Here is a 26,708-nt window from a genome sequence, read left to right on the forward strand (position 1 = left end):
TGAAGATTTTCTTAACCAAGAGTGAAAAACCCCGAACTATAAACAACAAATTTGACTACGTAAAAATGTAAAACTTTGGCATAGTAAAAAAGACCACAAAGAAGATTTAAAAAATGCTAGTATAGGGAAAATATCTAAGATACCAAAAGATTAGTGTATCACTAAAACAAAAATATAAATAAAATGGATAAAGTCCATGATTTGAAACTAATAGAAAAAAATGTAATGTCTAATGTACATTATTCAACTATTATTCATACTAGTGTTTATCAGAGAAATTAAAAATGTAATTCTGAGATACTATTTATTGTCATATTAGCAAAATTCAGTAAAGATTTACAACATTTAATATAAGGCAGAAGGTAGGAAAAGGGGCATTTTCATGTACTGTTGATGGGAGTGTAAAACTATTACACTCTTTTTTGGAATATATTTGAATTTCTAGGAAACTTTTTGGAGTAGAGAAACAGTTCAGTATACATTTTCTACATGGAAAGTTTTGGCACTATTTATACTAAACTGGGGAGACCTTTTACTCCAACACAGAAAGATCACCAAAACGCTGTTTAATGGAAAAACTCCAACGGAAGAACAATACATAATACATACTAGGCTACCATTCACGTTATAAAAACAAAATGAGACATGCAAGTATATCACACAGAAAAGGTACTGGCAAGTTGTGCTCCAACTGTCTACAACACAGTCACACAGCAATCAAGAAACAGCTACTTCTTAAGAGGGAGCAGCAAGGGAATAAGCTGAAGCAGAATTTTCACCTTCAGTTCATTTTCTGTACTATTGGAATTTTTTTATAACGAGACTGTATGAATTCTGTAATTAAAGGAAGATAAGATCCATGAGTACATTACTACCACGTGAGAAAACACAAGTTACAAATGTATAACACCCCACCCCCACCCCCTCGGGAGCTGCCCGTGGCTTTATTTATGAATCTGGTTTTTGGGTAGTCAGAGCAGGAGACTCTGCTTCAGTGCAAATCCCTCTTCCAGGAGCCACGACTCACCAGAAAAGGGTGCTCGGATTTTGTTATACATGTTTGCTTTGTGTAAATGTTTACAATTTTATATTAAAGGGGAAATAAGCGTTATTTCTGAGTGTGTATTTTTTACTTTAACAGATTTTAAAACTATGATCCTTTATATATGTGTTTTGGGGGAGCTATGATAAGTTTTATGGCAACCAGTTGGTATTGTTAACTTTCTATTGTCATCAAAGTACATAAAAATCCTATTAATCCCCTTATCCTCCTCCTGCCAACTCTGGTATACACCAAAAAGAAAGCTTTACTCTCCTTCTTTTATCATTATAAAATAATAAATGTATTTTGCTAGTATGAAAAAAAAAACAAATGTATAACACAGTCCCACTTTCATTAAAAACAAAAATGAATACATAATTCTATAATATTTGAATTTTTACACTCAGCATGCATTATTTTTATAATTAAAGAACAGTTTAAAAAAATACCTTGGGGAACCATAAAGTGAACTACATGAAGACTTCAGCCCTGTACACATGGGGCAGAGTCAGCCAAGAGGCAAGCAAAAGCCAGAGCTGTCCTGTGCAGCCCATGCGAGGATGTCTCCCAGCCTTAAAGAAGGTGCTTGGCTTGGGGAAAGCAAACCCTCACACTACTCCTTTTTAATTGGAAACATTTTAGGATTGGACCAGAAGAAAGACTGTGTTCCATCAATGAAACCCCACAGGCTTGGGCAGACACCTGTGGCTCCTCAACAAAAGATGTTCACCTGTGTCTACACATCTCAGCCTTCCTAATGAGAGCTCATTTCCCTTGTACTGTGGATCACCCAGTGCCAGAAGAAAGATTTTTGAAATATGAAAATTACTTTTCAGCCTCAAAAAGACTCTTTGAAAAAAAAGCTGAGTTGGTATAGAGGCTGTTAACTCAAAACCAGATTGAAGTGTTGGAAAATGTCTTCAGAGTAAACTGCTATCCTGGCATTGATATTGGAGAAGACTAAGCTCAAAAACTGAACCTAGAACAAGAGAATCCAGATCTGGTTCCAAAACCGGCATACAAAGCTGAAAAGGTCCCACAGACAATCTCACTTGTTTTTAATAGTGAAAAAAAATTTCAACACAAATCTCCTGGAATAGGAAGAAAACTAAACATGTGAAATTATCTTACAATTGCAGAACATGAAGAATCAATGGAAATATCAAGTATTAAAAATGTGATGTTTTCTGTATTTAGTCTGTTGTCATTTTTTTCTGAAAATATACTGTAAATATTACTATTATAGCATGGGACCTATTATATTTGGGCACTTTTAGTTACAATAAAGGCCTTTCCTACATATTTTAATAAATATTTTCAGAAAAAGGCAGCTATTGTTTAAGTCTGCAAATTTAATAATTTAGTTTGCTAAAAAAATAAAAATTAAAAAAAATTAAGTATCTTGGTGCTTAAAATGGCAAGCTCCAAATAGGAAAAATGGCATCTTGCTTAAGTGATTTTCCTAACAGTGCCAAACAAGTGAAGTATTGATTAATTTCTGTATATTTTAGGGCCCAGAATTTTCCTTTCTCTAAGCTGCCTTTAAAATTTTTAAGAAAAGTTTCTAATGAGATAATTTTCTATTTCTATTTACATAGTAAATCTTAAATTAGTAATCTGTTAAGTCAGTACTACACTGTAAAGTTAATTCTTACTTGGAAAAACTCTTCCCCAGACCCGGGATCAGGCTAGCTCAGTGTGTTCCCTCCCTCATAGGAAATTAGAGATCTGCTATTTTCCTTCTTACGGCTAAGAAGTGGTGAAGCACTCAAGAACATGCCATCCGAGCATAGCTGTATGAGCAAGGCATTTAAAAACTCATAAAATTTTATAATTCTGTGTAAGAATTTGACTAAAGTCTGAGAATCAATTCACTCATGATACTTAAATCTTGGAACATTATTTTTTAAAAAACTTAGCCTTGCTGAAGTATAATTTACGTGTTAATATTTTACCAAACATTCCTATTACTATTCACAATATTTATTTCAAATATTGTAAGTGGAGAGATGATATTATGTAATGCTTAGAAACATGAATGTTGGGAGCCAGCAAGTCTGGATTTGAATTCTAGCTCTGCCCCTTATTATAAGCTTGGGCAAATCATGTAACTCTTGTCGGGTTCTTTCCTTTTAAGTAAAATGAGGATAACACCACCAAAATCACAGGGATCTTTGAGGATCAAATGAAAGATAAAGCATGTATTAAATAACAGTTATCATTTATCGAGTATATATATAATTATTGACCATGCTCACACTGAGATGCTCATAATTCAAAAAGTATGCAGTATTAAACCGAGCCTGAAGAGTCTATCTAATCCTTACCATACCTGCCGTAGAGAAATTCTTGTGAAGCATAGTGTCTGACATCCTGAAAATGTCATGTATTGAGATACATCGACCTGTTGCTATTTATTATAGACACAGTATGCAAGTGACCATATTTTTCAGTATTTGGTCCAATAATCAACTAAGGTGCTGACAAATCAAAAAAGCATACAAACTAGATGGAGTATACATCTGTAAATATCCATCTGTAATTTAAAATCTCTCCAGTTTACTGTATGTAACACCTCAAACAAAACAAAAAAACAAAAATGAACCCACATTACCTAGTCCCACTTACATTCACTATAAACTGAAAGCAGGGATGATGTCTACTATCAGATGCCTTCAGCAATATAAATCACCATGCATAAATCAAATTTTAGAATTAACCTTACTCTAATGAAAGACACACTACCTCCTCAATTTGTAGGCTTCTTGCCACTAGTCACAACTCTATTCCCTTCATTCCCTCCTCCACATATGACTGGATATAAATTTGATATTCTAAAATTATTTATTTTGTAACATGACTCTATAATACACTGTCTAAATTCCTCAGCCTGACATTAAATACCCTCCAGTGTGATCCTGAAGTTCCTTGGAGGTCTTTCCCCATGAATTGGCTCAGCTGGATTATTCACATCGTGTACTATTCTTTTGCCAAAGTGTTCCTTGTCAATATCATTCTGCTTGGATTGCTGTTTCTTACCATCAAAATCCTAGTCAGTGGAACTTTTTAAAAGCTGAAGTCACAAACTCAGTTTCCCAACCTATAACTAAATATACCCTATTTGGAATTGTTTTGCCTTCCGAATTCCTATAACACTATTTGCTACAACATTTATATATTACCTCCTAAAGTACAGTAACCATGTTTTTCAATTAGCCTATAAACTTATAAGAACAGTCTTATTTTTTGGTATCTCCTAAGTGCCAATCAGTACATGTATAAAGACATAAAAGTTACAAGTTACATAACCTTAGACATTCCTAACCTTATTGTGCCATTTCTTCAACCTTAAAATGAGTAATAATATAATCTGCAATGAGCTGTAGTGAGAATTAAGTGAGTTTCCTCAAATAAAATATGCTAAAGTAAATTTCCATGAGCATAATGTATAAAATGGGCATACACTAAGCACTAAATTGTTTGTTTTCATTACTGTTATCACCCCAGAATTTTTAAAAACCAAGAATAAACTGATTTAACTAATTCAGTTCATTATGGTAACTATAATGTCCAGTCTCTGCATATGCCCAGAACTGAATAACCATGTAATTTAATTGGTCATCTAGCTACCCAAAAGACACTGCCTATGCTCCTGCTAGATGCCATATAACTGAGTTAGGTTCTGGTAACAAAAACGTGAGAGACAGTTCCATCATGCAAGGAACTCACAATTACTAGGTAAAAATATGCAATTTTTTTTTTTTTTTTGCAATACCATGCAATACCAATGCAATACCAAACACAGAAAAGTCCAGTGACTTAAGATAGAAGGATGCCTAACTCAGGTTGGGGAGGTAATGGAAGGAAATTTGTGAAAACTTCTTAAAGGAGCAAAACCTTAATAAAGGAAAAAGGTGGAAAGGCAAAGGGATCAACATATGCAAAGCACAGAAGTTTTAAGTAACCTGGCAAAAGTAATATCTTAACTAAGTAATCGTGGTTTTCAAAGAATACAGGAAAAAAAGAGCTAAATACTACAAAACTGCTGGTTTCTGCAGTGCAAAGAACTGAGCCCACTTAAGGCACTGCCCCTTTTTGACTATTCCTGAGCAGAGAACCAGCCTTCCTTTTTATTGATGCAACTACTAACACCTGACATGATCTACACATGACAGACCCTCCCTGGTGGTGATTTCATGATTGAGAGAAAAAAATGCTGAAGGTGAGTTTTTTAAACTTGACTACTCTCCTGACCTTTGTAATCCATTTGTCAGAAAGACGTAAGTATACAAACACATCTATGGTTCTCACACTGAGCCTTTGCTTAGTCAAAGTCTCACCTGATCCAGGAGTGATAAGAGGCCCCTCTAATTCAAGTGCCTCATCTTCAGACTGGTCATCTAGCTTTTTCTTTTTTTTCTTTGTTGGATCTCTGGGTTTTTTCAAGAGAGAAAGTTCTTCAGGGTGTCTGATATCTGTTAAAATAAGAAAAAAGATCATTTTACTAGCATAGTGTAAAATTTAAACACTTTATATCGGATAAATTCATCTATTAATCCATTCCAATGTAAGAATTCATAATTTGCTTCTGTGTACATATGTGTTTGTGTTGGGCCAGACATTACTGCCACGCAAAACACTAAAGTATGGCACTTCTAAAAATAATCTACCAAAGCATTCAATTCATAGCTATGTAATAAAATAGTAACCTTGAATTGGAGAGAAAACAATCTGCTAGAGTACAGAAAGAAAATATTAGAACTCTTTATTTACATATTTATTTTTTAAACATTTTAGAACCATAAAAAATTAAAATTTATATCCTAGCCATAGCAATTAGGCAAGAAAAAGAAATAAAAACATACCAATTGGAAAGAAGTAAAATTGTCACTATTTGCAGATGACATGTTAGTATATATAGAAAGCCTTAACTACTCCATCAAAAAGCTGTTGGAACTGGGGTGCCTGGGTGGCTCAGTCAGTTAAGCATCCAACTTCAGCTCAGGTCATGATCTCACGGTTTGTGAGTTCCAGCCCCGTGTTGGGCTCTGTGCTGACAGCTCAGAGCCTGGAGCCTGCTTTGGATTCTGTGTTTCCCTCTCTCTCTGCCCCTCCCCTGCTCACACTCTCTCTTTTCTTCAAAAATAAACAAACATTAATAATAATAATAATAAAAAAACTGTTGGAGCTAATAAAACCGAGTGAAGTTTCAGGGTATAAAAGCCTATTGTGTTTTTATACATAAATAACAAACTGAGAAAGAGACATCAAGAAAACCAATCCCATTTAAGTAAAATACTATGGAATAAACTATACCAAGAAAGTGAAAGACCTGTACACTGAAAACGAGGAGTTGATGAAAAAAATAAAGACATAAACAAATGGAAAGATATTGTGTTTGTGGATCGGAAGAATAGGTATTATTAAAATGGCTATATTACTCAAAGCAATCTGCAGGTTTAATGCAATCCCTATAGAAAGTCTAACGATACTTTTCACAGAACTAGAACAAATAATTCCAAAATCTGTATGGAACCAAAGAAGACCTTGAACAGCCAAAACAATCGATAGAAAGAAAAACAAACCTGCAGGTGCATGCTGCTCGATTTTAAACTATACTACAGGAGTACCTGGATGGCTCAATTGGTTAAGCATCCAACGCTTGATTTCAGATCAGGTCATGACTTCATGGTTGTGAGACGGGAGCCTGACACTGGGCTCCACACTGAGCATGGAGCCTGCTTGGGATTCTCCCTCCCTCCCTCCCTCTTTCTTTCTCTCTCTCCCCGGCCCCTCCCCCACTCATGCACATGTGGTCTCAAAAACTGTACCACAAAGCTGTAGTAATCAAAACAGTATAGTGTTAGCACAAAAACAGACATATAAATCAATGGAACAAAATAAAGAGCCCAGAACTACACACACACACACACACACACACACACACACACACACACACACACATATATACGGTCAATTAATTTATGACAAAGGAACTAATAATATACAATGGGAAAGAATAGTCTCCTCAATAAATGATGCTGGGAAAACTGGTCAGCTATATTGAAAAGAATGAAACTGGATCATATATGAAAATTAACTTAAAAGTGCTTGAAGACTTGAATGTAAGAACTAAAACCATAAAATTCCTAGAAGAAAATATATGGTAATAAGCTCTTTGGCATCAGTCTTAGAAATATTTTTTTGGACCTGACACCAAAGGCAAGAAAAACAGAAGGACAAATAAACAAATGAGACTGCATCAAACTAAAAAGCTTCTGCACAGCAAAGGAAACCAATAGAACCAGAAGGCAACTACTGAATAGGAGAAGATATTTGTACATCATATGTCCAATAAGGGGTTAATATCCAAAATAAGTAAACAACTCATACAACTCAATAACAAAAAAAATCCAATTAGAGGATCTGAACAGACATCTTCCCAAAGATACACAGATAGCCAAAAGGCACATGAAAAGATGCTCAACACCACTAATCATCAGGGAAATGCAACTCTAAACCACAATGAGATATCACCTTACACCTGTCAGAATGGTTATTATCAAAAAGACAAGAAATAATACGTGTTGGAGAGAATAGGGAGAAAAGGGAAACCTTATGCACTGTTTAGGAATGCAAACTGGTGCAGCCACTATGGAAAACAGTACAGAGGTCCCTTAAAAACTTAGAACTATGACATGATCTGGTAGTTCCACTACTGGGTATCTATCCAAGGATAACGAAAACACTAATTCAAAAAGGTAGTTGTTCACTGCAGCATTATTTACCATAGCCAAGATATGGAAGCAAGCTAAATGTCCACTGATAGATAAATGGATAAAGAAGATGTGGTGTGTGTATAAACACACACACACACACACACACACACACACACACACACACACCACACTCTGGAATATTACTCAACCACAAAAAAAGAATGAAATCTTGCCATTTGCAACAACATGGATGGACCTAGAGGATATTATGCTAAGTGCAATTAAGTCATAGAAAGACAAATACCACAATTTTACTTGTCTGTGGAATGTAAAAAACAAAACAAAACCAAGATGCAGTGATACAGAAAACAAACTGGTGTTTGCCAGCAGAGAGGGGAGTTAGGGGGGTGCAATGGGTGAAGGAAGATCAAGAAGTACAAACTTCCAGTTATAAAATAAGTAAGTCATGGGGACATAATATGCAGCATGGGGAATATAGTCCATAATATTATATTAATTTTGTATGGTGACAGATAGTGCCCTGTGGTGATCATTTTGCAGTGTATACATGTGTTGATTCAGTATGTTGCACACTTGATACAAATACAATATTTTATGTCAACTATACTTCAATAAAAAAAAAAAAAACCTTTCTATTACATGGTAGCCATCATTCATTCTGTATGTTGTAAGTTACACATGACACATGAAGTAAATTTAAGTACTTTCGTATCATTACCAAATCTGAAAGTTTTAATCGATTCAAACTTTTCTGCCTTGTATCAAATGGCTATAAATTTCTGTGTTTATCTTACTCATTTTCATGTGAAGAATCTGGTAAGAGGAAAAAATGGCTAAATGACAGTAACAAAAGAATTAACAGCCCATATAAATAGATATAGAATATTATGTTACATACCCTGTCCATAAATTGTTGCAAGAATTGTTAAGAAGTCAGTTTTACCTAAATTGAGCTAAAGATTCAATGGAATCTTTGTCAAAATTCCAACTTGATCTTTTACACAAGATGACAAGTTGATTGTAAAATTCGTATGGATATGAAAACAATCCTAGGATAGTCCAAGCAATTTTTAAAAGACTAAAGTTGGAGAACTTACACTACCCAATATCATACAGCTACTGCAGTTAAGACAGTGCAATTATTAGCTACATGATAACATGTATATATGAAGAGGAACCAGGAGCAGACCCACATGTAAGTAGTCAATTATCTTGGACAAAGGTGCCATGGCAATTCAAGAGGAAAGGAAAATCTTTCTTCAATAAACAGTGCTGAATGAGATATTCATACATTAAATGGATCACAGACTTTAAAAAAGTAGACAGAGATTCTTACATAGAACACACACATTCCACAAGAAATTGTCCTTTATTAAAAAACAAATAGGGGTGCCTGGGTGGCTCAGTCGTTTGAGCGTCCGACTTCGGCTCAGGTCATGATCTTGCAGTCTGTGAGTTCGCGCCTCAGGCTCTGCGCTGACAGCTCAGAGCCTGGGGCCTGCTTCAGATTCTGTCTCCCTCTCTCTCTGTTCCTCCCCTGATCACACTCTGTCTCTCTCTCAAAAATAAAATAAAAACATAAAAAAAAAAACCTGCTCTTTGAAGAATACTGTTAAAAAAAAGGCAAGCTGTATATTGAGAGAAAATATTCACAAAACATATTACATATATTTGACAAAGGACTTGTATTTCAAATTTATACAGCTCAATAATAAGCAGACTGATGGGCCAAAGATTCGGATGAGCACTTCACCAAAGAATATATAATGGTCAAGAAGCACAGAAATACTCAACATTATCGGTCAGTGAAATGCAAGTCAAAACTGTGAGACATTATGTACCCACAGAGTAGCCAACATTAATAAGATTGATAATACCCAGTGTTGGTGAAGATGTGGGGAAGGAACTGAAACTCTCATACTCAGATGGAGGGAATGGGAAACATTTCTGAAAACTGTTTGGCAGTTTCTTATAAAGTTAAACACACAACTCAACCATTCCACTTCGAGTTACTAACTGAAGAAATTAAAAGCACATATGTAACAGCTTTACTCATAAAAGCCAAAACTGGAAATAACCCAAATTGATAAACAAAATGTGGTATTTTCAGATCAGTGGAATACTACTCACACTTTGGAGCACAACTCGTGAGTAAAAAGGGAAAACTGATACCTACAATAACATGAATGTATCTCAAAATCATTACACTAAGTGGAAGAAGCCAACTAGAAAAGCATATATCCTACATAATTCCATACATAAAATTGCAAAAAATGACAACAAATCTCTAGTGACGGAGCAAATAAATGGTTGTCTGACTAAAGTTTGAGAGCTAATGCAAATATTCTCTATCCTGACTATGGTATCCTCAAATTGTATACTTTAAGTGGGTACAGTTTATTGTACACCAATTATACCAAAATTAGATTAATTAAAAAATAAAGAGTGTAAAGAGGAGAGCCAAGAACAAACGAAAATGAAAAATGGAGCAGAAAGGAGGAGGACCGGTCTATGTACCTGGCAGCACTATACTCACTGTATGTCAGGGTCTGAGTGGAACAGACGACGAAATACAAAAGGACCGCATAACCTGTGATGTTACAGACTGCTAAGTTACTGGATCAGAGTTTTATACGTGGCAGTTTGTACCTTCAGGAGCTCACAATATCCATTAGATTCAATCCAGTATTACAAAGTCAGGAAGCTTTTTGTTTGTAGGGGACCCGAAACTAGGAACGGGGCAGACGGGTGTAGAGCTGGTGAGACACAATCTGAGGCACAAGCGCACAGCCCAGCTAACCGAATCCTGATCTCAGTTCTACTACTTACTAACTGTGACTGTGGACAAGCTACTCAGCCTGCCAGCGTCTGAGTTTTCTCACCTGTGAAATAACAGTACCTCAGGAGGTGGTTGTGAAAATTAAATGATTGATACGGGGCCTAGCACATAACAAGTACTTCCTATTAGGTATTAATGTTTTTCTCTAATTTTCTCTATTAAAAAATATACAATTATGGTAGAAATTTGAAAATTATAAAAGTGGTTGAGTCACTTAAAACCTATTCTTGAAAAATGGAGTATGACTATGTATATAAGTGATTATTTTAATAGATGTATAAAATTCCACTGTGTAAATGCAGTATAATTTAATGATTCTTCTAATACTGAACCCATGATAAGTAATGACTTTACAAATATATGTGTACATATTTTTCCACATTTTATTACTTCAAGAATTCACTAGAGTGGAATTACCAGATCAAAGGTTATAATAATTTTAAGGCAAAAGTGGAACAAGACGGGCATATGAGTTATTTTAAACTGGGCATTCCAGGGGCGCCTGGGTGGCTTGGTCGGTTAAGCGTCCGACTTCGGCTCAGGTCATGATCTCGCGGTCTGTGAGTTCTAGCCCCGTGTCGGGCTCTGTGCTGACCGCTCAGAGCCTGGAGCCTGTTTCAGATTCTATGTCTCCCTCTCTCTCTGCCCCCTCCCCTGTTCATGCTCTGTCTCTCTCTGTCTCAAAAATAAATAAATGTTAAAAAAAAAAAAAATTAAAAATAAATAAATAAACAAACAAACAAACTGGGCATTCCAGTTTATATGCAAACTGGAAAACCGGTGTATTTCCTTGTTTTAATTGGCATTTATTTATTTACTAGTCATGTTGAACATCAAGAGTTTTTAGCCATTTATATTTCCTTTGCTCACGTTTCTATTAGGAGTCTTCAAATCAAAGTGAATCTGTATGTAAACTGCATGGTAACAATCACCGCAAACCACACTGGACTTTCTTTTTTTTGAAAGATGTATTTTATATATACCGTATCCCATGTTTAAAAAATAAGTGCAAAAAAATCTTTTAGTAACTATATGGTTTTTTGGTTACTCTGTTGGTTATTTGAATTTTACTCTTAGGAACACTCTGGTCCAAGTCATGTTTTTGTTTTATTCTGTATTAACAGGCTATTTTCTGGGGAATGTTTTTCTGAAATACAAAAACAGAATTACCAGAAAAACTGTCCTGAACAGACATGTTACCAGAGAATAGGTGAACACAACTGTTCTTTAATTATTACTAAATTTGGGGGAAGTACATTTTAAGTACTAAGCAGCAGAAACCATGTTAAAAATAAATGCTTGTTCCTTAAGTTCTCTCTTTATCTAGAGAGGGAGAGAGTGAGTACAAGCAGGGGAGAAACAGAGAGAGGGAGAAAAATCCCAGGCAGGCTCCATGTTGTCAACTGGGGCCATGGGTGGGGCTCAAACTCAGGAGCCGTGAGAACATGACTTGAGCCAAAATCCAAGAGTCGGATGCTTAACTAACTGAACCACCTAGGTGCCCCAAACTCTTGTCACTTTCTTAGAAGCTTCCAGGCATAGCTGATTTCTTTTTAAAGTTAGAAATATTGCAGCATATTGTTTAGCTAAAGTTACCCAGTTAAAAATCAGATTCTCTTCATTCTTGTATATTCAAGGTATAAAGTTTATCAACTTATCTTCCAATGCTGTTTTTGAAGTTTAATGGATTAGCACTAATTGCTATGATTATGTAGATTCAGAAATTCTTAAGATATTTCAAGTGTATCTTTTGAGCCATAGTTATCTTACTAACAGAACTGAATCACCATTTTCTAGAGTACTTTTAAAAGAAACAAGATTTAACATGCTAAGGGACCAAATCACTTATGAGTTGCATTTTCAGTTCTCAGTATACCCTCAGCTCTAAATGCTGTCACTGATATGGTGGGAGAAAACAAAGGCATTAGACAATCCCAAGCTTCTAAATAATCAGTTGACTACACTACTTCAGTATCAAGTGGGGGCAGGGTGGTGATGGTAATCTATCTCTCCACCCATTGATTCCCTCAAAGTAAATCATGTGCTGGTACAGGGTGAAAAATCTAGAAAAGTCTAGAAGAACATACAATGAGTCACACCTGAGAGATAGGACATGCCTCTGTCAAAATTCACCATAGTCAGGTTTAGTGGAAGAGGGGAAGGCAAGCATGTTTAATTTGAAAAGGCATCCCAAATGTCTCTGGCATGTCCCTTCTGCTTGAGAATCACTATACTACATGAGTCATCCTTTGAGATTTTTGTTCCTAGGTCATTTCCTGTCCAGTTCACAAACCAGCTATTAATGTTATTAGAAGAATGAATCCTGTTAAGTGTAACTAGCTTTCTGCTCAGTCATAAGCATATAAAAAGGTCATAAGCATATAAGAAAATCATAACCATATGTGTCCAGGACAATTGCTTGTGAAGTTAAAAATAATACTCATAATACATGCTTTGGTCATACCCCATACACTCTCAGTGACTCAGGGCTTCCAGCAGCTTGTTTTATAAAAACTCTAGTGATGGATGTTAACTAGACTTACTGAGGTCATCATTTTACAATGTATTCAAATATCATTATTTAATATATCTGAAACTAATGTTATATGTCAATTATATCTCAAAAAACATTAAAACAGGGTAGCCACTGGCTATACGTGAAGGTGGTTTTTTGATTTCGTTATAATGAAAAAGCAAAGTAAACCTACACCCTCCACATAAGATACTAATGATTTCATTCATATAGGAATTTAGGACTGATTTACTTACTGTGTCTTGTATCAAGAAAGACTAAACTGGTGAATTTTGAAATCTGAATCACATGTAAAAGTGGGCCAGGTGAAGAGCATAACTAATTAAAGTTTATACTTAACTAAAATATACCTGGAGGACTAGGAGATATTTTGTCTTGAGACTTTCTTGTTACACATCTGTATTGAGCTGGTGCATTAATTCTCACTCCTCTCCAAAATCATACCAAAAAAAAAAAAAAAAAAAAATATATATATATATATATATATACACACACACACATACATATACACATGTATATATATGTGTGTGTATATATATATACACATATATATATATACACATATAAAACATGTACTTACAAGGACAAAAGAATGGGAGAAAACAGCACATAAAAAAGTCAGAAAAACTTGGGGAGACATAAGCCAGATTGGGAGAGTAGCCAATGATGTAACAAAGTGAAGAAAAATAAAATTAAGGAGTTTGCAAAAGGAGATACCAATGGGAAATACGCTGACTCACAGTACCAAACATCAAGCACTGAAAACAGACATGAAAAATGAATCCAGTCCCATAATGGATTAAACTTACCTCCTAGATACATGCCCTTTAGGATTTCTTAGAAGAGAATCTAAACAGCCCTAGGGAAAAATCTTCTAGATAGTGACATTTGATAAAGCTTACTCGGTAGCTAAATATCCTACAGAGGGGTGACAAGCTAAACCTATTGGTATTTGTAGTGCCCCATTATTAAGTATATGGATGGACAATCAATGATTGATAGACATTTGATAAAGGAGTCTGTGGAGGGTTATAATTCTAGAGATAACTCCTTAAAATTTCTGTCCCTGGTTATACACAATCATACACTAATCTAGAGACTACTGAGAAGGGACTGCAAAAGGAATTAAGACTACTAATCATCTGATTTAAGGGAGATTATCTTGATTCTTTCTGTGAGTCCAATGTAATCATATGAGGCCAGCCAAACAGAAGAGGAAGGCAGTAGAGTGAAGCACAGGAAAGAGGAGACAGAAGGGAGGGCCAGACAGATGTGAAAAGTAAGGACTAGACTTGCTATTGCTGGCTCTGAAAATGGAGGAAGGAAGCCACCTGTTGTTAAGGAATTTGGGAGGACTCTAGAAGCTGAGAATGACCTCTCACAGACAACTAGGGGAAACCCTGGTCTCTACAGTCACATGGAACCAAATTCCACCATGAAGAATTCTTTCTCAGAGACTTCAGGAAGGAACACAGCCCTGCTAACACCTTACTTTCAGCTTTATAAGACTAACTAGAAGAGCCAGCTGAGCCACACTGTGCCCAGACTCTTAACCTATGGGAACCATGAGCTAATAAATTTGTGTTGTTTTAAGCTGCTAAGGTTATGGTAAAATTTGTTATGGCAGCAATGGAATGAAATCACAGAGCTTCTAACATGAAAAAGACCTAATGAAAAGAAAAACAACTTGTGAAACCAGAGATAATGCAGAAAATAGAAAAACAAAACAAAACCTTCTTAAATACAGTTCTTAGTAAGACAATGACACCTACGACATATGAATAGGATGTTATAAAGAACAGCTAAAGATTAAGAAAGATCTTAGGAGATGCAGTGAAAGCAGTTCAAAGAGGGAAATATATACTAATATATACCTCAAGAAATAAAAAAAGTCAAACAATCTAATCTTACACATAAAGAAACTAGAAAAAGAAGAACAAAGCACAAGGTGAGTAGAAGGAAGGAAATAAAAATGAGAGCAGATATAAATGACATAGAGCCTAAAACAAAAGAAAACAAAACAAAAATCACTGAAACAAAGAGGTGGTTCTCTGAAAAGATAAACAAAATTGATAAACCCTTAGACTCATCAAGAAAGAGAAAGGACCCAAATAAAAGCAGAAATAAAAGAGGAAAGGTAACAACCAATACAGTAGAAATGAAAAGAATTATGAGAGAATACTAAAATTATAGGCCAACAAACAACCTAGAAGAAATAGATAATTCTCAGGAAAATACTATCTTCTAAAACTGAATCAGGAAGAAACAGAAAATCTGAACAGACTACCAGTAACAAAAAATAAAACCTATCAAAAACCTACCAAAAAATAAAAGTCAGGACCAGATGGATTTGTGAATGAATTCTATGAAATATTTAAAAAAGAGTTAATACCTATTCTACTCAGAGTATTCCAAAAATAGAAAGAGAGAAAGGTTCCAAATATGTTCTATGAAGCCACATTACACAGATACCAAAAACAAAGACACCACAAAAAAAAGAAAACTACAGACCACTATCACTGATGAACAGATGCAAAACTCAACAAAAACTACTTTCAACAATACATTAAAAGGATCATTCCCCATGATCAAGTGGGATTTATTATGGGGATGCAAGGATGGTTCAATATTCACAAATCAATCAACATGATACACCACATCAACAAAGCAAAGGATAAAAATCATATAATCATCTCAACTGATATGGGAAAAGCATTTGACAAAATTCAACATCCATTCATGATACAACTCTCAACAAAGTGAGTGTAGAGAGAACATACCTCAACATAATAAAGGCCATCTATGAAAAACCTGTAACTAATATTATACTCAGTGGCAAAAACTGACAGCTTTTCCTCTAAGATCAGGAACAAGACAAGGATGTCTACTCTCACCACTTTTATTCAACAGAGTACTAGAAGTTCTAGAAACAGCAATCAAAAATAAGAGGCATCCATACTGGGTACAGAAGAGGTTAAATTGTCACTATTTGCAGATGGCATGATACTATACACAGAAAATCATAATGACTTTGACACATAACTACTAGAGGTAATCAGTAAAACTGTAGGATACAAAATTAATACCCAGAAATCAGTAGTGTTTCTATATATATTTCAATAATGAAATAACAGAAGAGAAATTAAGAAAACAACTCTACCTAATAACTGCACCAAAAAGAATAAAATACCTAGGAATAAACTTAACCAAAGAGGTGAAAGACCTATACTCTGAAAACTATACAGTACTGATGAAAGAAACTGAAGATGACACAAACAAATGGGAAGATACTCCATGCTCACAGACTGGAAGAATTAATATTGCTAAAATGTCCATACTACCCAAAACAATCTAAAGAGTCAATGTAACCTCTATCAAAATGCCAACATCATTTTCACAAAAATAGAACAAATAGTACTAAAATTTGTATGTAACCACAGAAGACCCTAAATGGCCAAAACAATCTTGAGAAAGAAAAACAAAGCTGAAGGTATCACAATTCCAGATTTCAAGATACACTACAAAGCTGTAGTAATCAACACACTATGGTACTGGCATAAAAACAGATGCACTGATCAATGGAATAGAGAACCCAGAAATAAACCCATGCTCATATGGTCAATTAATCTGTGAAAAAGGAAGCAAAAGCGGGGAGGGGCAGCCTCTTCAATAAATGGTGCTGGGAAAACTGGATAGCTACATGTAAAAATAATAAAACTGGACTACTTTCTAACACAAAAATAAACTCAAAATGAATTAAAGACCTAAACATGAGATCTGAAACCATAAAAATCCTAGAAGACAATGCAGGCATTCTCTGACAATTACCACAGCAACGTGAAGCAAGAGAAACAAAAGCAAAAATGAGACTACACCAAAATAAAAAGCTTTCCAGAGCAAAAGAAACCATCAACAAAACAAAAAGGCAACCTACCGAAAGGGAGAAGATATTTGCAAATGATTTATCCAATGAGGAGTTAACATCCAAAATATATAAAGAACTCATATAACTCAACACCAAAAAACAATCCAATTAAAAAATGGGCAGAAAGCCATTTGAATAGACCTTTTCCAAAGACATACAAATGGCCTACAGATGCATGGAAAGATGCTCAATGTCACTAATCTCCAGGGAAACGCAAATCAAAACCAGAATGAGATATCACGGAACACCTGGTCAGAATGGCTATAATCAAAAAGACAAACCACAAGTGTTAGCAAGGATATAGAGAACAAGGAACTCTCATGCACTGTTGGTGGGAATGTAAATTAGTATACTCACTGTGGAAATCAGTATGGAGTTTCCTCAAAAAATAAAAAATAGAACTACCATATGATCCAATAATTCCACTACAGGGTATTTACCCAAGAAAAATGAAAACACTAACTTGAGAAGATATATACACCCCTATGTTTATCTGCAGCATTACTTACAATAGCCAAGATATGGAAGCAACCTACATCCACTGATAAACAGATAAGGAAGATGTGGAGTGTGTATGCATATATATTACACATTATATATCTGTGTACACACACAAACAGAATATTATGCAGCCATAAAAAGGATGATATCATCCATTTGCAACAGCATTATGCTAAATGAAATAGGTCTGAGAAAGTACAAATACCATACGATTTCACACATATGTGGAATCTAAAAAAAACAAATCAATAAACAAACAAAAATCAGAATCAGACCTAATAAATACAGAGAACAAACTGATGGTCGCCAGAGGGCAGGAGGATGGGAGGGATGGGTAAAATATGTGAACAGCAGCGGGGGATACAATAGCATCATGTATAAACGTGTTGAATCACTATGTTGTACACCTGAAATTAACACTGTGTCAACTATACTCAAAAACTTTAAAAAAAAAAAAAGAAAGATCTTGGGTATTAACAGTGGGAGAAGGAGTCCTTTTTGTTTTAATTCTTTTTTTCTTTTTGAGGTTTAACTTACATAAAATCCACAAATCTTAAGTGTATTCATGAATACCTGAGTAACAAACATCCAGATAAAATAGAAAACATTGGAAATTTTAATTTGATAGTCACAATAAAAAATCCAATAGAAGACATGTTAAGTCAGGTAAAAGAATCAATCCAACAACAATGCCTAATCAATTACTAGTAACAGAGAGAACAGAGAAAATAAAAAAGAAGAATTAGGGCATATTACCATGAAATTTCAACATGGCAGAGAAAAGAAAAGATCCTGAAATTAGTTTCCAGAAGGGGAAAAACAGTTTACAAAAGGATGAAAATAAAAATTAAGAACACCATCAGGACTATTACTAGCAACACTGAAAGCCAACACACAACTTAATAACACTTCCCAATTTTGAGGAAAAATAATTTTCAAACCAACAATTCTATCAAAGGACAAAATAATGTTAACATCTCAAAAATTTACATCCCATTCACTTTTTTCTTACTGTGCAGATGATACAGTCCACCAAAATAAGTGAACATATCAATACTGGGGAAAATGCAAGGATTAAATATGAGAGAGGAGAAGACATTGTGCCTGGACGATGGTAAAGGGAAGTCCTGGAGCCATGACTACATACTTGAGACTAGAAAACATCCACTTCAGATTGGAGCAGGAGTACTGAGTGGCTTCAGAGTTTGTCTAGGGGAAAAAAAAAAGGGGGGGGGGGGAGGGAGGAAGGAAGGAGTAGATGGTATCATAGAGAATGCAGAATACAGAAGAATCAGCAACTGATACAGGTTGAAAACTAAGCAAATGATAAACAAGAAGGCATATGAGAGGATAAAGTACACACTTCGGTTCACCAAGTAAAAATATATACCTTGTTGAAATAATGTAAGTAGTAATTATTTAGTCAAAAATTATAATAGTTATGATAAGGGGGAAAAGAAACATTTCAGCAAAAAGAAGTGAACAGATATCTAAACCTGATAAAATCAAGAAATAATGGTATATTATTTAGAATTATGGAATCAGGGGCACCTGGGTGGCTAAGTAGATTAAGCATCCAACTTCAGCTCAGGTCATGCTCTTGTGGTCTGTGAGTTCGAGCCCCGCACTGGGCTGGCTATGTGCTGACAGCTCAGAGCCTGCAGCTGGATTCAGATTCTGCGTCTCCCTCTCTCTCTGCCCTTCCCCCACTCACATTCTGTCTCTCAAAAATAAATAAACATTAAAAAAATTAAAAAATTAAAAAAAGAATTATGGAACCAAAAGTCAGAAACGAGTAGAAAGTGGCACTAATGTGAATAGGAGCTGGGGAGAAAGAGGGCAGAAAAGTGATTTTATAAGCCATTTTTTCTTTTTCACGTTTTAAAATTAGTGTTAGTTAACATAAAGTGTAGTATTAGTTTCAGGAACAGAATTTAGTGATTCATCAGTTACATACATACCTGGTACTCATCACAAGTGCCCTCCTTAATATCCATCACCTATTTAACCCATTCCCCACCCCCCCAACCCTGTAAGTCCTTTTTGACTTTAACTCAATATAAAAGAAGCAGGAAAATACAACCCCTTACTAGCTATTAAAGGGGAAAAAAGAAACTAACAGAAGCAGAAACAGTCTAATTTATGAAAATACTTTTCATTTGGTATCCTTTTTCTTCTATCTGAAAAACTTCCTATAACCTTTTCATGGTTCAGGTCTGCTGGTGATGTCTTTCACCTTTTGTCTACAGAAGTCTCAATTTTTGTCTTCATTTTAAAAAGATTTTGCAGTTGGGTAAAGAATCCTAGGTTTTTTCCTGCAATAATTTTCAGATGTCTTCCTATTGTCTTCTGGTTCATGTAATTTCAGAGAAGTCCGTTACTATTCTTTTATTTGTTCTTCTGTATGTTTTCTCTGTTAGCCTTTGAGGAATTTATCCTTATTCTGGTTTTCGGCAATTTAATTCTGATGTATCCTGGCATAGTTTTCTTTAGGTTTATTCTGTTCTAGGATCATTGCATTTCTTAGATCTGTGGATTTATGGTGGGTTATGGTTTAAACCATCAGTTCTTCAAATAATTTGTGTCCCTTTCCCCAACTCCCATTCTTTGTGGGACTCTAGTTTCATGTATGCAGACGGATTAATCATTCTATGAGGCCAGCATTACTCTAATACCAAAAACCAAAGGCATTATAAGTAAACTATAATAGGCTAATATCTATGCAAAAATCTTCAACAAAATATTAGCAAGTAGATTCCAACAATGCATAAAAAGAATTATACATTGCGACCCAGTGGGATTTATGCCAACCATACAAGGGTGGTTCAACATCCAAAAATCAACATAATTCATCTCATCAAAAGACTAAATTTTAAAAAAAATCACATGATTATACCAAAAGATGTAAAAAAAAAAAAAAAAAGACAAGGTCTAATACCCATTCATGATTAAAATCTCAGTAAATGAGCATAGAGGCACATTTCTCAACCTGATAAAGAATACCTACAAAAACCTTTTAGCTAAGGACACACTTAATGGTGATAAAGTTGGAAGTTTTCCCACTAAGATCAAGAGCAAGGCAATGATATCCTCTCTTACCACCGCCTTTCAATATCTTACTTGAAGTACTAGCTAATGCAGTAAGAACAGCGAATAAAAGGTATACAGACTGGGACGGAGAAGACTGTCTTTATTCACAGGTATGATCATCATCCCTATAGAAAATCTGAATGCATCAACAAAAACTCCTCAAATAATTATAGCAAGGTTGCAGGACACATAGTAAAGGTACAAAAGTAAATTGCCTTCCTATATACCAGCAATGAACAAGTGGAATTTGAAATATAAAACATGATACTATTTTCTTAAGTATTTTTAAAAACTTTTTAAATATTTACTCATTGTTGAGACAGAGACAGAGAGACAGACAGCATGCAGCGGAGGGGCAGAGACAGAGAGGGAGACACAGAAACCAAAGCAGGCTCCAGGCTCTGAGCTGTCAGCACAGAACCCAATGTGAGGCCTTGAACTCATGAACCGTGAGATCATGACCTGAGCCAAAGTCGGATGCTCAACCAACTGAGCCACCCAGGTGCCCCTAAAACATGATACTATTTACATTAACATACACAAAAAGAAGTACTTGTGTATAAATCAAACAAAATATGTATAAGATCTAAATGAGGAAAACTACAAAACTGTGATGAAAGAAATCAAGAAATAAATAAATGGAGAGATGTTCCATTTTCATGGATATGAACACACAATATTGTTAAGATGTCAGCTCTTCTCAACTTGATCTACAGATTCAATGCAATCAAAATCCCAGGAAGTTATTTTATGAATACCAACAAACTAATTCTAAGGTTTATGTGGAAAGGCGAAAGACCCAGAATAGTCAACACCATATCAAGAGAGAAGAACAAAGTTGGAAGACTGATGCTACATGACCTCGAGACACACTATAAAAGTAACATAATCAAGATAGGGTGCTACTGGGAAAAAAAAAAAAAAAAAGCAAATAGATCAGTGGAACAGAAATATAGTGCCCAGAAATAGACCTATATAAATAAAATCAACTGTTCTTTGACAAAAGAGCAAAGGCAATACAATGGAGGAAAGATACTTTTTCAATATATGATGCTAGAACAATTGGACATCCATGAGTAAAAAATAATTTAGAACCAGACCTTACACCCTTCACAAAAATTAACTCAAAATGGATCACAGTCCTAAGTGTACAATAAAAAACTGTAAAACCCCTAAGTAACATAGAAAAAAATCTAGATGACCTTTGGTTTACTGATGACTTTTTAGATATGATGACAAAGGCATGATCCATGAAAGAAATAACTGATAAGCTAGACTTCATTAAAATTAAAATTTTCTGTTCTCTGAAAGAAACTGTCAGAGAATAGAAAGACAAACCAGACAGTGGAATATCTAATAAAGTACTGTTATCCAAAATACGCCAACTCTTAAAATTCAACAATAAGAAAACAACCTGATTAAAAAATAGGCCAAAGGGGGCGCCTGGGTGGCTCAGTTGGTTGAGTGTCCGGCTTTGGCTCAGGTCATGATCTCTCAGTTCATGAGTTCGAGCCCCATGTTGTTGGGCTCTGTGCTGACAGCTCAGAGCCTGTAGCCTGCTTCGGATTCTGTGTCTCCTTCTCTCTCTGTCCCTCCCCTGCTCATGCTCTGTCTCTCCCTCAAAAAAAAAAAAAAAAAAAAAAAAAAAAAAAAAAAAAAAAAAGGCCAAAGACCTTAACAGACATGTCACCAAAGAAGATGTACACATGGCAAATGAGCATATGAAAAGATGCTCCACATCTTATGTCATCAGGGAAATAAAAATTAAAATAATAAAATGTCACTGTACATTTATCGAAATGGCCACAATCCAGAACACTGATACCACCAAATGCTGGTAAGGATTCAGAACAATAAGAACTCTTACTCATTGCTGGCACGAATGCAAAATGGTACAGCTACTCTGGAAGACAGTTTGGTGGCTTCTTAAACAACTAAACCTATTTTTACCATGTGATCCAACAATCACACTCCTTAGGATTTACCCAAAGGAGTTGAAAACATAGGTCCATACAAAAGCCTCCACATGAATGTTTACAGCAGCTTTACTTACTAACTACAAAACTTGGAAATATCTAAGATACTCTTCAGTAGATAAGTGGAGAAATAAAGTGTGGTACATCCAGATAATGGGATATTACTCACTGCTAAAGAGAAATAAGCTATCAAGCCATGAAAAGATACGGAGGAAACTTAAATGCATATTACTATACAAAGGAAGCAATCTGAAGAGACTACATAGTGAATGACTCCAATTGTAGGATATTCTAGAAAAGGCAAAACTATGGAATAACTGTAAAGAGATTAGTGGCTGCTAGGGGTTGGGAGAGAGGGAAGGATGAATAGACAGAGCACAGAGGATTTTTAGGGCAGTGAAACTGATCTGCATGATACTATGATAGACAAATGGCATTATGCATTTGTCCAAACCCACAGACTATATAATACCAAGAGTGAATCCTAGTGTAAGCCCTGAACTCTAGATGATAATGATGTGTGCAGTGTAGGCTTATCAACCGTGCCACTCTGGTGTGGGATGTTGACAGCGGGAGGTTGTACATGTGTGGGGACACAGGGTAAATGGGAACCCTCTGTACTTTCTGTTCAATTTTGCTATGAACCTAAAACTGCTCTAAAAACTTCTCTAAAAAATAAAGGTTTTTCCCTTTTTTTAAAATTTTTATTTCAGAGAGAGAGCACGCGAGCGAGGGGCAGAGGAGGAGAGAAAGAATACTAAGCAGGCTCCACACTCAACACAGAGCCCCCTACATGGGGCTTGATCCCACAACCCCAGGATCATGACCTAAGCATGTCAAGAGTCAGACACTCAACTGACTGAGCCACCCAGGTTCCCCTCCTCTAGTTTTTTAAAACACAAGAACTTTAGATGGCTAATACAGATACGAAAACATACTTAGCTTTATAAATTAAAATGAAATACTGTTATTTTTTCACTCAAAGAACCAAACACTAAAACCCAACAATATTCAAGTGTTAGTGACATTTTGGGACAATGGATTTTCATATGTTGATGGTTGGAATGTAAACTGGTACAGCAGTCTGCCCCTTATTCATGATTTTATTTTCCATGGTTTCAGTTAACTGTGGTCTGAAGCAGATGATCCTTCTGACATATCAGCAGAAGGTCAGTAGTAGCCTAACTCTATGTCACAATGCCTACATCATTTGCCGCACTTCATCTCATCATGTAGGCATTTTCTCATCACAAGAAGTGAAAATACAGGACAATAAGATATCTTGAGAGAGAAACCAATTCATAGGACATTTATTGCAGTATATCTTTATAACTGTTCTACCTTCTTATCTATTATTAATCTCTTATTGTGCCTGATTTATAAATTAAACTTTATCAAAGGTATGTATGTATAGGAAAAAGCACAGTATATATAGAGGTACTACTATCTGTGGTTTCATTCTTCTACCGGGACACAAAATTGGGGGACTACTGTATAACCAACCACTTGAGAAACTTGTGCATACAAATACAAAACTGCAAAAAAACAAAACAAAACAAAAACACCCACAGAGCAATGGCAGTAACATCTTGCTTATGGATATACACACACACACAAATATGGATAAATTCATGTGCATGTGTGTGTTAATGTTTTTTTAAAAGTACTAGAGGAATACACAGTAACTTATGATACTGATAGCTTTGTGAAGGGAAATTATGAGAATGTGACTCAAGAAGTTTACCTATATTATTATCACTTTTTAAAAAAAAGTTTTGCCAAATGGCAAAAATTTCAGGTATTAATTCTAAGATAACAGGAATTAGGTAATTTTTATATAATTCCTTATACTTTTCTGTATTTTATTTTTTCCAAAAAATTCCATTAAACATAAAAAAAAAACAACACTGTAATTTCAGTCATTAGATCAAAATAGTAATGTCCTAAAGCTCCCCTAAATCTATGCTACATCAGAATTATGTACCAGTGATAATGACAATAGTTCACATTTTCTCTGATCGTTGAATACCTTCTGTCATGACATAACTGGGTCAGCCAAAAATAATCCACATTTCATTTCAGAAGGCATAAAGAGAATTACTATAAGACAGTTCAAGTTGTAGACTGCTTAAGGAAGACAATACTCATAGTCATTTCCTTAAGAGCTGTGTCAGGACCTTCAGTGAAAGAAGTGACACAATCTGCCTGAATCACTAAAATCAAAAGGAGACTTACATGAAAGAAAACAATGCAAAAGCTACACTCTGAAAATAATGCCTTTTTTCTTCTCCTTCCCAAGAAATAAATTAAGTCATCAGAATGAAGTATTACATAATAATACATACCTGATACACTTCTAGTAAGTCAAGAGCCTATGTTAGACTCCTCCTGATCCATCTTACCTCAACAATTTATCTTAAAGGAATACAAAACTTTAAAGAATGAAGTGAAAAATGAACACACATATACAAACATAGATAGCTCATCCCAATCCCTATTCCATGAAATAAGCTAAGGGTCAATATCAGTCATATATATGTCACACAACTCATAATTTCAAGAAGAATTTAATACTTACTAAAAGTCTTACAGATGTCAGAAACAGCTTTGAAGACTCTATCAGAGAAATTCACTTTCACCTTCACATACTTCATGTTGGGAAGTTGTAGGCGGAGAAGTTTGTGCTGGGGGGTGAACTGAAGCTTGGCATCTGCCTGAATGCCGTACTTATCCAAGGTCCAATGTGTTTTAAGAAGCCAAGTTTTCTTCTTTTCCCACCAGAGAGCATGGTCAGACCAATCTTTTTTTACATCTATAAAAAAACAAGCAATAGCATGGTCAGACCAATCTTTTTTTACGTCTATAAAAAAACAAGCAATAAATAAAACACTTAAAAAAAATCACTAAGATTACCTTAAGAGAAATTACAAGAGGAAAACTAAATTGGGTGTTTAATACAAGCAACTAATTAAATACTAAGTGTCTTTATGTGATAGGTACAAAAGAAATACTAAATAGCTGAGAAAACACCCTCTGCCTGTGAAAGGCCATAAACAAGGTAGCTGAGGCCATATACAGGATAACTAATAATGCTTACATCAGGTGCAATATGGGACACACAGCATGAAGAATGACACTAGAGTCACTCAGAGAACAAGGAGAACCCTGGGGACTAGACTCGGAAAAATTAATGAGGTTGAGTTGGTAGGTTCTGAGCCCAGCTTTGAGGAATGGACACTATTCTGATAGGGCAGGCGAGAAGGCTGAGGTTTGTTTATGAGGCTGCAGATGTGTGCTGAGGTGCGTAAGGAGTACTGAAGAGTAAGATGCGGAATCAAAGTGAACAAAAACGAATATACTAGGTTAAGAAGAGCATGTGAAACAAAACCCATGAGTAAGAGAAAACAACAACAAAACCCAAGAAACTATATCCCAACCATAAAGGCTGTCCCAAATACATTCCAAGTAACTTACAAGTTACACTGACCCAACTCGCTGCACCATATTTTGATACAAGCATAACAGAAAACATTAATACCTGTTAAACTATTTTACAGCCTTCTGCAATTATAGTAGATGAAATCAAATTAAGGAATAAACACAAGATCTGGCTTCCCTCAATAAAGCAGATCATAACAAAAAACCTGCAAAATAAAATCCAACCTCAGCTAGTTTTTATTTTATTTTTTTTATACTTTTTTTAACGTTTATTTATTTTTGAGACAGAGAGAGACAGAGCATGAACAGGGGAGGGGCAGAGAGAGAGGGAGACACAGAATATGAAGCAGGCTCCAGGCTCTGAGCTGTCAGCACAGAGCCCGACGCGGGGCTCGAACTCACGGACCGTGAGATCATGACCTGAGCCGAAGTCAGACGCTTAACCGACTGAGCCACCCAGGCACCCCTTCAGCTAGTTTTTAAATAGCAATAAAAGTAGAGACTTTTTAGATCACTTATGCATTGAAGTAGGAACTAAAAATGGGGACAGGATATTTCAAAAAAAGAGCAGCCAAACAAAGCCTTCCAGGGGAATAAAAAAACCTAGAAAATAACCTTCTTGCA

At 35.4% G+C, this 26,708-nt stretch overlaps 1 protein-coding gene, 1 long non-coding RNA gene and 1 pseudogene across 8 annotated transcripts in view; 2 read left to right on the forward strand and 1 right to left on the reverse strand.

Annotated features, from left to right (window-relative positions):
- LOC131517230 (uncharacterized) overlaps positions 1-26,708 on the forward strand; it is a 183,812-nt gene that overhangs the window by 126,746 nt on the left and 30,358 nt on the right. The window lies entirely within an intron of this gene.
- The window catches only part of FERMT2 (FERM domain containing kindlin 2), an 84,543-nt gene that overhangs the window by 25,132 nt on the left and 32,703 nt on the right, over positions 1-26,708 (reverse strand). For all 6 annotated transcript variants that reach the window (XM_058739063.1, XM_058739062.1, XM_058739064.1 and 3 more), the window contains exons 3-4: positions 25,225-25,458; positions 5,383-5,517 (exon numbers count right to left, since the gene is read on the reverse strand). In XM_058739063.1, coding sequence (XP_058595046.1) covers positions 5,383-5,517; positions 25,225-25,458 — 369 coding nt within the window. The remainder of the gene's footprint in view (positions 1-5,382; positions 5,518-25,224; positions 25,459-26,708) is intronic.
- LOC131517227 (homeobox expressed in ES cells 1-like) lies at positions 931-2,304 on the forward strand (annotated as a pseudogene).

Source organism: Neofelis nebulosa, chromosome 7, assembly GCF_028018385.1.
Source record: "Neofelis nebulosa isolate mNeoNeb1 chromosome 7, mNeoNeb1.pri, whole genome shotgun sequence".
In the NCBI taxonomy this organism is placed as follows: domain Eukaryota; kingdom Metazoa; phylum Chordata; class Mammalia; order Carnivora; family Felidae; genus Neofelis; species Neofelis nebulosa.